Source organism: Cryptomeria japonica, chromosome 6 (assembly GCF_030272615.1).
Source record: "Cryptomeria japonica chromosome 6, Sugi_1.0, whole genome shotgun sequence".
In the NCBI taxonomy this organism is placed as follows: Eukaryota; Viridiplantae; Streptophyta; class Pinopsida; order Cupressales; family Cupressaceae; genus Cryptomeria; species Cryptomeria japonica.
This window is the reverse complement of record NC_081410.1, coordinates 513,899,701-513,913,154: the sequence shown is the minus strand read 5'-3', so window position 1 is coordinate 513,913,154 and position 13,454 is coordinate 513,899,701. Positions and strand designations below refer to the sequence as shown.

The window sequence follows — 13,454 nt, the reverse complement described above, 5'->3', positions numbered from 1 at the left end:
GTATGGTGCATATGAATGGATAATATTTATTGTGCCAATTGTGTCCTGGTGGGCCACGGTTAACCTAAGGGTGTATATCAGTAACCCTTCTACTTGTGTCATGGTAGTCCATAGTTAAACTACGCATGCAAATAATAAAGCTTTACTTGTGGATTTATGTTGATTGCAAGCTTAAATCTTTCCCATCTCTCATAGCATGGAATCCCTCAAAGAGATCATGACTATTGGATTTGATATTTTCTTCTACTACTTCCTCTCTATTCTTGAGGAGCTATGACAACAAATTGAATTCTTTTGAACTCTTTTGTGTTCACCTCTTTAATATATTATAATATTATAAGGTCTATCTTCCTATAATAAAATGGTAATATTTATTAGTAAATATAATCTAATATTTTTTTAAAGTTTTATCTTAAAATTAAATATATAACCTATTTGTATATAGTCTAGTGCAACAAAACTATTGAAAATGTCATGTAATGAAATAAAAATGAAGCACAAAAAAGGTTAGTATAGTATAGAAAATTGATTATAATATCAAATAAATTGGACACATACCAACATCATCATAGAGCATAATAACTCTTTGAAATAGAAATTATAAAATTATAAAAGATTAGCAAGCATAAAAAATTATATTTGAGAGGCTAAATATGCTCCATAGCAAGAAAAAGCTCTTATCTAATTGTCATTTGCTTTAACAGTTAAGAAGAATATGTTCATAACAAAAATATTACATAATAATGTGCAATGTTGCATTGACAATATTAATTTTTAATTGGCAGAGTATGAGAGGTTAGATAATAAAGCTATTTTTAAGACCAATGGTTTTATTATGCTTGCTCTACTTGGTATTACAACAGTTCACACTAATCCATCTTCAATCGATGCTATCTTTCATATTTCGATAAAAGAGAGAAATTCTTTTAAGTTTGGCTAGTGTTGGCAACATTTTAGGAGAGTATGGTATATTTTTTAATACACTATAATTCAATAAATATATTTCATCAAGTTTATGTTGGTGTATCATATTTGTGACTAGTATGAATCATTTCTCATAAGCAATCCATTTTTTTTTCAATCACTCTAATGTTCTTGGTTGTAATTTGAATCAACTTCTCCCTATCAAAGTATTATTACTGTATATGTTGAAGCTTTATATAATACATTGCTATAACTCAACATAACTATTATATTGAGCAATATACTATAATCATCTTTGTAGATTATTACAATCTAATACTAATGATGCATGTACTAATTAAATAAATAAATAAAATTGAATTGAAAAGTTTAATAACATTGTTAAAATTGTAAAAATAGTAATTTTCTAGAGTCCATGATACTATTGTGCATAGATTTTTGGATTTGACTATGTAATATTTTTCTATATCATATACCTTTTATATTCTAGTAAACATATTGACCTGGAATAAAATACACACTGAATGAAGTTACACAATCAAATCCAACAATCTATGGTTATTTCTAACATACACTTCACATTAATGTTATATCATTTGAATGAAGTGAAAAGGAATTATCTAGATGAACGAATCATCCCCAAAAAACCAACATAACACCTTACTCAACACTTTCATCCTACTACAAATATTATGATATATACATTTTATTTGTAGTATGATTAGATGTTTCTTATATGAAACAAACCATGATTCCATTTGAATAAGGTGATTATTTCTATTTATAAGACCTTAATGTTATATCTTTTGAATAAAATCAACATGATCTAATCCAAGAAGAATTATTCAGAAGAACAAATAATACCAAAAAATAAAATCACACATTATTGAACAATTTCATCCTAGTGTAAATATTATGATGTATACAAATACTCAACAATTTCCTCCTAATACAAATATTATGATATATACATTTTATTTATAGCATGATTAAATATATCTAATATGAAATTAAAAAAGTCTCATTTAAATGAAATAATTGTTTTTATTTATGTTACCTTAATTTTTATCATTTGGATTGAATAGTAAGAGGATGATCTGATCTAAGACGAATAATCCAATAAAAGGAATAAACAAATATAACACCTTATTGAAAACTTTCCTCGTAGCTATTTAACAATATTAATTGACTCTATCAGAAGATTGATCTTCTCGGTAAGTGTCTTTTCAGTTACTAACACATAGAAGTTGATCAAAACATTGTGTAACCAGTGACGCTGACTCCTTTTATTTTAAAAAAAATTCCCTACACCGCCTCAAATAACCTCCTTTTGGAACATTGCATAGCCCTTGTAGGTGCATATGTACTATGGCAATTGTGTCGTGGTGGGCCACCGTCAACCTACGGGTGTATATTAAGGGGTTCTCTGCAGGTTTCAATTCATAGCAAGATTGCAGCTTTCCATTTTCTGATAGCATGGAACCCCTCTGTTGCTTCCTCATTGAGACAGCCACCATAGGATTGGGGATTTTCTTCTTCTTCTACTGCTTCGTCTATAAGTTGAAGAGAAATGGCAGCAAAGTGAAATTGCCAGGACCACGTCCATGGCCTGTTGTAGGAAGTCTCCATCTCTTGGGAAACCTTCCTCATCAGGCGCTTACCAAGCTGGCAAGGAAATATGGATCCATTATGTTTCTCCGTTTGGGCTCCATCCCCACTGTTGTGGCGTCTTCTCCTGCCATGGCAAAAGAAATTCTCAAAACGCATGATTTGGTCTTTGCAACCAGACCAAACAGTACGTACGGGAAATACGTAGCCTATGATCATAAAGACGTCCCTTTTGGCCCCTATGGAGAATCGTGGAGGCAAAAGAGAAAGCTGATGACATTGGAGCTGCTCTCAGTGAAGAGAAACGATTCCTTCAGATTCGTGAGAGAGGAAGAAGTGTCGACCATGATCGCCTCCATCTGGCAGGAAAGCAGCCACGGAGCTCAGTTTGTGGATGTAAAGAAGAGACTCTCCTCCCTTACTCAAAATATTATCTGCAGAATGTTTGCCAGCAGGACGTATTCCGACAACGACTTGAGTGGAGCGCATGGCTTCAAAGAAATGGTTGGAGAGATGTTTGCTCTGTCCGGTACATTTCCTATTGGCGAATATATTCCTTTTCTCGACTGGATGGACTTGCAAGGATTCCGTCGTCGCATGCAGACCGTTCACAAAATATTCGACGGATTTGCCGAAAAAGTAATTGATGATCACATTGATCGTAGATTGGGAGAAAGAAAACCTAAGGAAGGAGATCGCGTTAAAGACCTGGTAGACGTGATGCTTAGTATGGCCGAGACGGAGGGCCAGGCAATCTCACGGGTTGACATCAAAGCCATGATCATGGTAAGTCTGAGAATCAACGCCAAGATCGACAAATATGATTACAAGCTGTTTTAAGCTATTCTGTTTTTGACCATCGTCTAAGCAAATGTGTATAAAATTGACGAAATATAATAATGTGTGTGCAGGATATATTGAACGGGGGAATGGAAACAGCGGTGACAGTGCTAGATTGGGCGATGAGTGAATTGCTAAGGAATCCTGAAACGCTGGCACGTGCGCAGCTGGAGATTGAATCAGCAGTGGGCAGAGACCGCAGAGTGAAGGAGAGTGACGTCATGAGCTTTGAGTACTTGCGATGCGCGGTGAAGGAAACTCTTCGACTTCACCCACCAGCTCCACTGCTCATCCCGCACGAGTCGATGGAAGAGTGCAGCGTGGGAGAATATTTCATTCCGCAAAAGACGAGGGTGTTTGTGAATGTGTGGGCGATTGGAAGGGATGAAAACGTTTGGAAAGATGCTCATCAGTTTAAGCCCGAGCGGTTCATGGGCATTAATAAGGATCTGAGAGGTCAGGACTTCGATTTCCTGCCGTTTGGAGCAGGAAGAAGAGGATGCCCTGGGATTTCCATGGGTATTTCTATTACTGAGTTGGTACTCGCTCAGCTGCTTCATTGTTTTGACTGGACTGTGAAGGGCGATATAGATATGGTGGAAGAGTTTGGAATAACTGTTAGCAGAAAAAATCCGCTGTTTGCCTGCCCTAAATGGAGGCTCACTACGGAATATCCTAGTTAAGCATGCACTCTGCCATAGGTGTTTTCATTAGGCTTTAGTTCGGTTACATGAACAGATTTTTAGATTAAATCCATGATATATAAGTGGAATAGACATATAAAAATATACTACTTTTATATGATCAACAATATATATTAATGTTGCAAGATTAGGATTGCATATTTCTTAAGTCTCCCTGTTATTAGTGCTGTTCTGTGTACTGGTTTTTGTTGTCGTTGTATTGTTGTTTCTTGACTTTATTTTCAATATTTCTTATATCTATTGTTTATTAACTTTTGTTGTTGATTTCTGATTTTTGGTAGGCTTAATCTTCAAGTCGTTTTGTTGGATTTTGATTTGAAACTTTATTGGGTTGGGGCCTTGTTCACTTAATATAATAAAAAATAACATCTAAAGAGATCTCAAAAAAAATTGAATCTAAATTTAATTCTTATTATTATATATTATTTGTAATGTAAAAAACTATTACTTTCATTATATATTATTTGTAATATAAAAAACTATTACTTTCATTCTCATGTGGATTTTGTTTAATTTTGTTATTTTATCGATCTGTACTTAATTTTATTTTAAACGGGTAAACGTTTTTGACTTGGAGCGATGAACCAATGAGGTCACAAACAAGGAACCTCAACCTCATTTAAACATTCAACAATAACACCTAATCAGGGTTTGAACCATGTTGATGAGAACAAAAATACTGCAACTTAACTATCACATCATACCAATACCAACAATTTTTTATGGCTTGTAATTGCTAACATTCATATCAATAATCCTTTTTAAATGTTAATGAAATCCATGTGGAATGAATGATAGCAAAGAATTTAATTATTTTATTGATTTTATTATTGATTGTGGTGATTGTATCATATTAGGTAGGTAAACTTTGTCAACGATATTAAAAGGTTTGGTTATGTGAGTTTCCATTGATTTCAAGCTTGTGGGTCTACTCATAGCATGCAATCTCTGAATGAAACTATGACTATTGGACTTGGGATTTAATAAGATTTATTATATTATAATGCTAAATTTTGTAATCATGGTATTGGGTGCATGCATTGTTATCTTTTATATTTAAAGTTAAATGTTAGAGAGTTATTATTCTACCTTTCTTTGTTAAAGGTGTTACACATTTTATACGACATTGTTCTTAGTAAATTATATATAAACAATTCAACTTCATTTACAAAATGGAAGATGGGTTTCTTCATTTCTTCTTGGAATTTGAGAGTTTCCATTAATAATTTATATTGAAACCAATTGTGTGTGGCATTTCTATTATAGGGTATAATATTAACATGGTTATTTTTTAGCCCTATTTTCTTTATATTAATTATTTTTGTACTACATGTACAATTATCTATGCCGAGGATATAAATTAATAAAATAAAGGATTTGATACTCATTTTTATTGGAGGATTAACATATAAGGTCTTCTAGTGCTAACAACCAACCCCTTATGTTGATTGGTGATTTAGAGATATCAAAATGAAATTACAATCACTATGTATATTATCATATCTATTCCATATGCAACTACAATGCATATTTTAGTACTCTATTCAATATTCATACTTTAGTGGTTACCAACCTTGATATTTAAGATAAGGTCTATGTTTAAGCTTTTTGGTTTGTTATGGATGCTAGCGAATTTTTTTTGGTTGTCATGATACATGTGCAAGACCATGAGTAGTGATTTCATCCTTCAACAACTAAATTTGAATATAAAGTACTTTATTTATTATTTTTTAGCTATAACTTACTTTCATAGGGTATGTTTTCAATACCAATCATAAATATACCATGAAGTTTTTATATAAGCACCATGCTAATTTATTTGACATCAGTTTGAAATATTACAATTTTAAATACTTTAGATTTTAGTGCACAATCAATTACTGATTTTGTTGAAAATAAAATTATATATTAGAAGGATAACTAAAATATAATCTTTAGCATATATAACTATGAATGGAAGTCACACCTCAAGAAGAAAAACCAAAATAATTGTTGTGGCTTACTAAAAACCAACATACATATATTTTAAAAATCTATATAAAATGTATTAAGAGATATCATTTCACTAAGAAAGTCGGTCCAAGGAAATAATAATACCTTATGCAAAACATGGATATTTTAAAAATGAAATTGATATGTGAAAAGTCAGACCTTATGTACCCTTTGTTGTCATTCTTGCAATCTGAGACAACTATAATGTTTATAGACTTGCATGCTTTGAATAAGGATTGTTCTTCATGGGGATTACTCTTCTCATCGAGTTAGTGTATAAATCAATGGAGAGTCGAGATTTTTTAATGAATGGTAAAATAAAATACAAATATAGTTGCTAACAAAATAATACAATTCACATAGATAAAATTGACTAAGGTAGAGAAGTTTTTCCTAGTAAAAAATATATGATTTATTTATTTCATAAATTCCATAGATGAAAATTTATATGTAAAAATGTTTGAGTTGAGTGTTAGGCTCTTTACGAAATATATACTCTCCATGGTATGTGTCCAAATGTTCTAATAAAGATGACTTATGAATGCTCTCATTAAGCAAGGATTTACCAAAAAAATAAAAAAGGCTTTGTATGAGACACCACAACTAATGAAAAACATAATGAAGCTCTAATATGATTAAGGATAATACTATGAAATATAACTTCTAATATGCTTATGTAACATATTAATGAATGCAAGTTATGAATGATGTGTCTAGTATTCAAAAGATCTATGTTGAACACTATCGGATGCTAAAATGAGCAAGGTGGGGGGGGTGGTGAGGGTGAATTAGAATACACTTAAAAGATTGCTTATATTAACCTACATCAGCACAATATTCTTTCATCTATAATATGAATTAAAGTAAAGAACAAAAATATTAGAAGCAATCACACAAGTGCATGAAAATTCTTACATGGAAAACTAAAACAAGGAAAAACTACGATGAGAATCATGCTCACAATATAGATATTGTAGTGTCCTAAATTATGCCTAGTGCAATTATGACACTTATGTTGGCATTATGATGCATCTTGTATGACCAATGAAATGGTTGTCATTGTTGGCAACATCTTCTAAGTCTCCATAGTCCATCGGTAAAGGAGTAAAGGGTAACTGGTGAAGAACAAGAGTCCTTATTCCTATCGCCAGTGAGTAGATCGGTATGTAGGGGTTAACCAACTAGGTGGTGACTAGATCGGTATATAGGGGTTAATCGGCTAAGCAGTGAGTAGACCAGTATACAGGAGGTAACCGGCTAAGAAATGAGTAGACCGGTATATAGGAGGTAATCGGGTAGGTAGAATTGGACCAGTACATAGGTGACAACTAGCAATACAGGAGTCTCAACCAACAGACTTAGAAACATCCAAATAACATGCAGTTGAATTGATAGTTTTCCCTTTTCAACCAACGAGCTTATCGGCATGAATGACTGTCTTGACCAATATTCCTAGAATGATTTTTGGAGAGTAATTTGAGGCGTGATAACATAATTTTGAATCTGATTTTTGGAGGGAAAGTTGGTGCCAGAATTAAAGGTTAATATATACAAATCATTCATTATGATTGTGTTGTTGTCAATATGAAAAAGATTTGTGTGAATGTCAACAGGGGGAGCAAAAATAGAGTGCAATAAATAGAGGTATGAATCAGTGAAGCTAACACCGATCAGAAGAATTGAGCATGCAAAGTAGATCTATGAGATAGAGGTTGTGTCATCAGATAGATCAATAATCTTTGTTGCCTTCTAATAATTGTAGCATTGTAAATCCCTTAATAGGGCGGACCTTAACCAAAACTCTTTATGTAAAATCTCTTAACTGAGTCACTTCAAATATGAAGTTCTAAAATCTTTGAGAAAGTTGAACTTTAACAGGTTCAAAGGTATTCTTAATCGGATACTAGTCACTTCTAACAGGGTGATGTTCTCAGAAAGAACTGGTTGTAAGCTCTTAACAGGGCGCTCTTTTTCTCTATAGTAAAAGAGATTGTGGGTTATCCCCATCATGATTCTCTCCCTCTAATTGAGGGTTTTGACATATAGTTGCTAGTGTTATGTGATGCTTATTTGTGCATGCAAATCTCTTTTCTTTCATGATCTTTTCTTTCATGATTAATGCAATGTTTAAGTTAATTTGGAAGGATAGTTGCAAACCGGTTAGTTTGAAATTTTGACTTGTGTATAAACTATTTTGACTGATTCATGCCCCCTCTCAGTCACTGGTTAAAACTAACAATTTCTATCAGAGCCTTGGTCCTCTGAAGAAAAGCTTGAGGAAAATGATCATGGAGGAATACTGGTATCAGAAGCAGATTAATGAAGCTAATGAAATTATTGATCAGCTGAAAGAGAGACTGAGAAAATCACTTACTAAAAGAAAGGAACTAGTTGTACAACTAAATGAGAGTTAGGATATCATAGATCAACTCTTTGAACAATGTGGATCTGAAGAAGCAAAAGAAGCAGTCTCAGAATTGATGGAAAAGAACAAGAAGTTGACTGAAGAAATCACATATCTAAAAAGAGAGCATGAAAGTCAGGCCTTGAGAATGACTAAATTACTAGAAGCCAATAGGGTAGCAGATGAAAGAAAAAGAGATGCAAAAGAAGTTTTGTCAAAAGCTAAAAAAACCAAAAGGCTTTGTAAAGAAGCCCTAAGAGAAAATGATGAGATCATCATTGAAAAAGATGAATAAATCTAAATTTTCACTCAGGAAAATGAATACATGCATGAGCATCTACATGACAAAGAAGAGGAAAAGGAGAAGTTGATGAAAGAGATTGAACAACTCAAAAATGAGTTGAAAGCTGCAAATTAGAGAAATGAAAAGCTGACGAAATTTAATGAAAGCTCTGAGAAGATAGATGAACAATTAAAAGCTCAAAAAGAACAAAGGAGACAACCAGTCTTGGTTACTCCGATACAGGTCCTATGGAAATTGGAGAATTGTCTAAATCCAAAAGGATGGAGGATGATAAAAGGAACAATTCAGGAATGAAAGGTATGAAGTTTTCTAAATCTTCTTGCTATCATTGTGGTATACCGAGTCATAAGGTTGATGTCTGTTGAAATCAACCGGTCACTCAAAAGAATTCTTTTACCTTTGATAGTTATTTCTATAATTGTCATAAGTATGATCACACTGCTTATAAGTGTAGATCTCGATCTAGCAGCATGTCTAATAGAAGAAGCTTTAATGGATATTTATTTACATGCAATAAATATGGACACAAAATTAAAGAATGCATGTTCAAGTCAAATGCATCAAGATTACCATTAAAACCGGTTAGACCTAATAAAAAGAGTAATCAGTTCAATACCACTTGTTCCACTTGTGGTAATTTTGGTCATTGTGCAGCAAATTGCAAAATGAGAATGGGTCAGAGAAATAATGTAGGACCATGGAGGACAACTAGTATGACATGTTTCAATTGCCATAAAATTGGTCACTTATACAAAAAATGTAGGAACTGATTCTATAACCGGTCTGAAGGTAGGAACCAGTTTGGCAAGAAGAAAGGGAAAAATGACCTAAAAGGAAAGAAGACAATTGAAGAAGTGAGGAATAAAATGGAAAAGACATGGATTAAGAAGGAAGAAAGCAAAGAAGGAGAGAATCATTCTGAAAATAAGTCATCATCCACCAGTGATGACACTTCCTCTTCAAACTAGGCATACTGATGCTTAGGGGGAGCACATATGGTAAGATAATTTTTGAATCCCCTTGACCGATATGAGGATATGTCTATCTGCATAGTTTAGATGCATAAAATTTTGTTTAAAGCTCTTATTTGGAAAATGTCTTTTGGGTTAGTATAAATGTTGTTTGTGTATCGGTATCGATATCAAGCAATCGGTAAGAAGTAAATCGATATACCTTAAGTTGTAAATGGTCAAACTAGCCGTTGTGTTGAAGCATAGATAAACCTTAATGGATAAATAAAGAAACATGTCAATACATTTTATTTACCTTGCTTTCTTGTGAGCATTCTTGAGCTCTCGTGCAACCTAAGGTGATCAAAATCTTGCTAGTGCTATTTGTGTGAAGTGATCAAGCAGTATGACAGTTGTGATTGGCAACCCTAGAGGAGATGGTATTCTAGGTATTCAAACCCTATTTTGAATAATTTGTTTGAAGTTCAACACCCATCTAGTCCCGATAGGTTGAGTGGTTTCTAGTTAACTTGGATCCGACATGATCCGATATACTCTAATATAATATGGTGATGGAATTGGCTTGTTCATGATACTCATACTCATATTTGGTCAGTTGGTTTCGGTCTAGTGATTGGATGCTATCCTGCTTACTTAGAATATTGGTTTCTGGTTCTAGCGAGGGTTTCACCGGTAGAGCTTTTGGTGGAGATCTTTGATGCATTGCATATTTGGTGTTGGTACAACTTCTGATGGATTTTCAGGATGTTGTTGGTGATCATGTTTGAGACTTGCAATTTGGAGATCATTGTTGAAGCATGTGGACCTATACCTGGTCTCGATTGATCTAGGTTATGGACCAACATTAATGTAATGTGTGGAGAGGACCTATTTTTGTATTTCTGGGATGTCTTATGTGTTTTATATTATTTGTTTTGGTCTAAGGCCAACATGGTTTGTAATTATGTAATTTGTTTATTGTCTCATAGCTGACCTTATTGTTTATGGTCGAGGTTTTGTATAAATAAGATGTAAGATCTCATTATAGATCATCATGGTTATTGTAAGAGGTCATGGTCAAGGAATGTAATGTGCGAATAATGTAATTTCATTCAAGTAGAGGATTTGGTCGACCATTGAAGATCGAATTGGGTTTCTATAAGAGGATTTAGTCCTTCGATATTGAGCTTAACTAGAATTGTACTCAGGCATAGGAGATGCTATCTTTTATAGTTCAACACTTCTCCGGATTGTAGTCTATATTTGTATGTAGTCAATGAGACTCCTTTTGTGATGAGCAGTGTGCTCTATGTAGTTGGCCTTCCTAAAAGTGTAGGCCCCTTCATTGTAATTCACATTCTTACTGTAGAAATATTATCTGACTATGGGTAGCCTTCCCACTGTTGTTTTTTCCTTTACTAGGTTTTCCACATACATATCTTGGTGTTGTGTGGATGGATTTTATTCTGTGATTATTGTTTATGTTTAATTGGATTAACTTTTATTCCTATATTATTTTTTGTGTTTCGATATTAAATTTTAAATTGCTAATGCTTCCGGTAATCTATGACAACTGATTCACCCCCTCACCCTCTCAGTTGTCTTGCGGTTATCTAAACTGTCTAACAATTGGTATCAGAGCTTTGGTCCTCTCTGTAGAAATTTTAATTGCTTGAGGAAGATCCTATGGTGACTAATAGATCAAGTTCATCCAGTTCTTCAGGAGCTATCTTTTGAAGGGATATACCGAGGCTTGAAGGAACAATCTACACAGTATGGAAGATTCAGATGGAGACTCATCTAAGATGTCTTGGCAAGGATATTTGGGAGATCACATAGAATGGTGTCACACCGTTTAATCTTGGATGTGGCAATCCTCCTCTAGCTAACCGAGACAAGGAGCATGAAAATGATTATAGAGAAAGAGAAGCCCTCTTTTGTGCACTTTCTGATCAGCAAAAAATGGGATTAACAGATAAATAATCTGGAAAGGCTCTATAGGATAAGTTGCAAGGTGATTGTACGGAATTGTGTCGCACTTTAGGCTAATAATGCCTATTCCAGCTAGAAAGGTTCCAGCTGAAAGCGTTCCAGCCATATCGATTTGGCCCCATTCGGTAGCCACGTTGCGCTCTCGTGGCAAGGGATTTCCATTCTGGCCAGAAAGCCCTTGCCCTATATAAGAGCCGAAATCTACCCAAGCCACTCATTTTGCATTGAGTGGGTTGGAGTTAAGCAGGAGGGCACAAAAAATCACAGAAAACTGTCTGGGAGGGTTTCACTGGTAAGTACAGTTTTCTTTTTCTTTTTTTTTAAATGTATTCATTTTAGCATATTAATTTATATTATTATTTTTTTAAATAGTTTTTGATAGAAAATTAGTTTTTTTTAAGTTTTTAAAATATATATATTTTGTATATATTCTATCATATTAGTTTAGAATATTAGAAAATAAATACACACATATATATGTAAATACATACACATATGTACATACAAACCTACATACATACGTACACATACATACATACATACACATACATACAAAACTACATACAAACATACACAGACATACATACCTACCAACCTACATACATACATACATACATACATACATACATACATACATACATACATATAAAATAATTATATGTACACCTTAGGACATACACATACATAAAAATACATACACATACATACCTATGTCTACATACATATACACACACATACATGTACATACACATACATAAATACATGCGTGCATACATACATAAATACACATAAAATAATTATATATGCCTTAGGACATACATATAGCTCAAGACATGCTACCAGGGGTCGTGTGTGGTCCTGAGAGGTCACACACATGAGTGACCCCTCAGGATCACACACGACCCCTAATAGCGTGTCCTGAGGTGTATGTATGTATGTATGTATGTATGTATGTATGTGTATGTATACATCTTAAGGAGTATATAATTATTTTATATGACCCCTTAGGACCACTAAAGTCCCCCTGCTACACATGTGCACCCCTTAGGACCTATTATGATGACATAAGACCAAATGGTGTTGTAAGGGGCCATATGTGGTCCTAAGGGGTCACACATGTGTTACAACACATGTGTGACCCCTTAGGACCACTTAAGGCCCCTTGCGACACATGTGCACCCCTTGGGAGCTATTATGACCAAAAAAGACTAAATGGTGTCGCAAGGGGTGATATGTGGTCCTAAGGGGTGACACATGTGTTAGAACACATGAGTGACCCCTTAGGACCACTTAAGGTCCCTTGGGACACATGTGCACCCCTTAGGAACTATTAGGACCACATAAGACCCAATGGTGTCGCAAGGGGTCATATATGGTCCTAAGAAGTCATGCATGTGTTGTAACACATGTGTGACCCTTTAGGACCAGTTAAGGCCCCTTGCGACACATGTGCATCCCTTAGGACAAATTATGACCACAAAAGACCAAATGGTGTCGCAAGGGGTCATATGTGTACCTAAGGGGTTATGCATGTGTTCTCACACATATTTGACCCCTTAGGACCACTTAAGGCCCCTTGCGACACATGTGCACCCATTAGGACCTATTAGGACAAAAAAAGACCAAATGTTGTCGCAAGGGGTCATATGTTGTCGTAATGGGTCACACATGTGTTCTAACACATGTGGGGCCCTTGAGGACCACTTTAGACCCCTTGCGACACATGTGCACCCCTT

The 13,454-nt window shown here is 34.3% G+C and overlaps 1 protein-coding gene across 1 annotated transcript; it reads left to right on the top strand.

Annotated features, from left to right (window-relative positions):
* Positions 1-2,386: 2,386 nt before the first annotated feature.
* Positions 2,387-4,252, top strand: LOC131067903 (cytochrome P450 750A1-like). The gene is made up of 2 exons (XM_058003067.2): positions 2,387-3,318; positions 3,444-4,252. The coding sequence occupies exons 1-2, from the start codon at positions 2,401-2,403 to the stop codon at positions 4,053-4,055; spliced, it is 1,530 nt and encodes a 509-aa protein (XP_057859050.2). The 5' UTR covers positions 2,387-2,400; the 3' UTR covers positions 4,056-4,252.
* Positions 4,253-13,454: the final 9,202 nt, after the last annotated feature.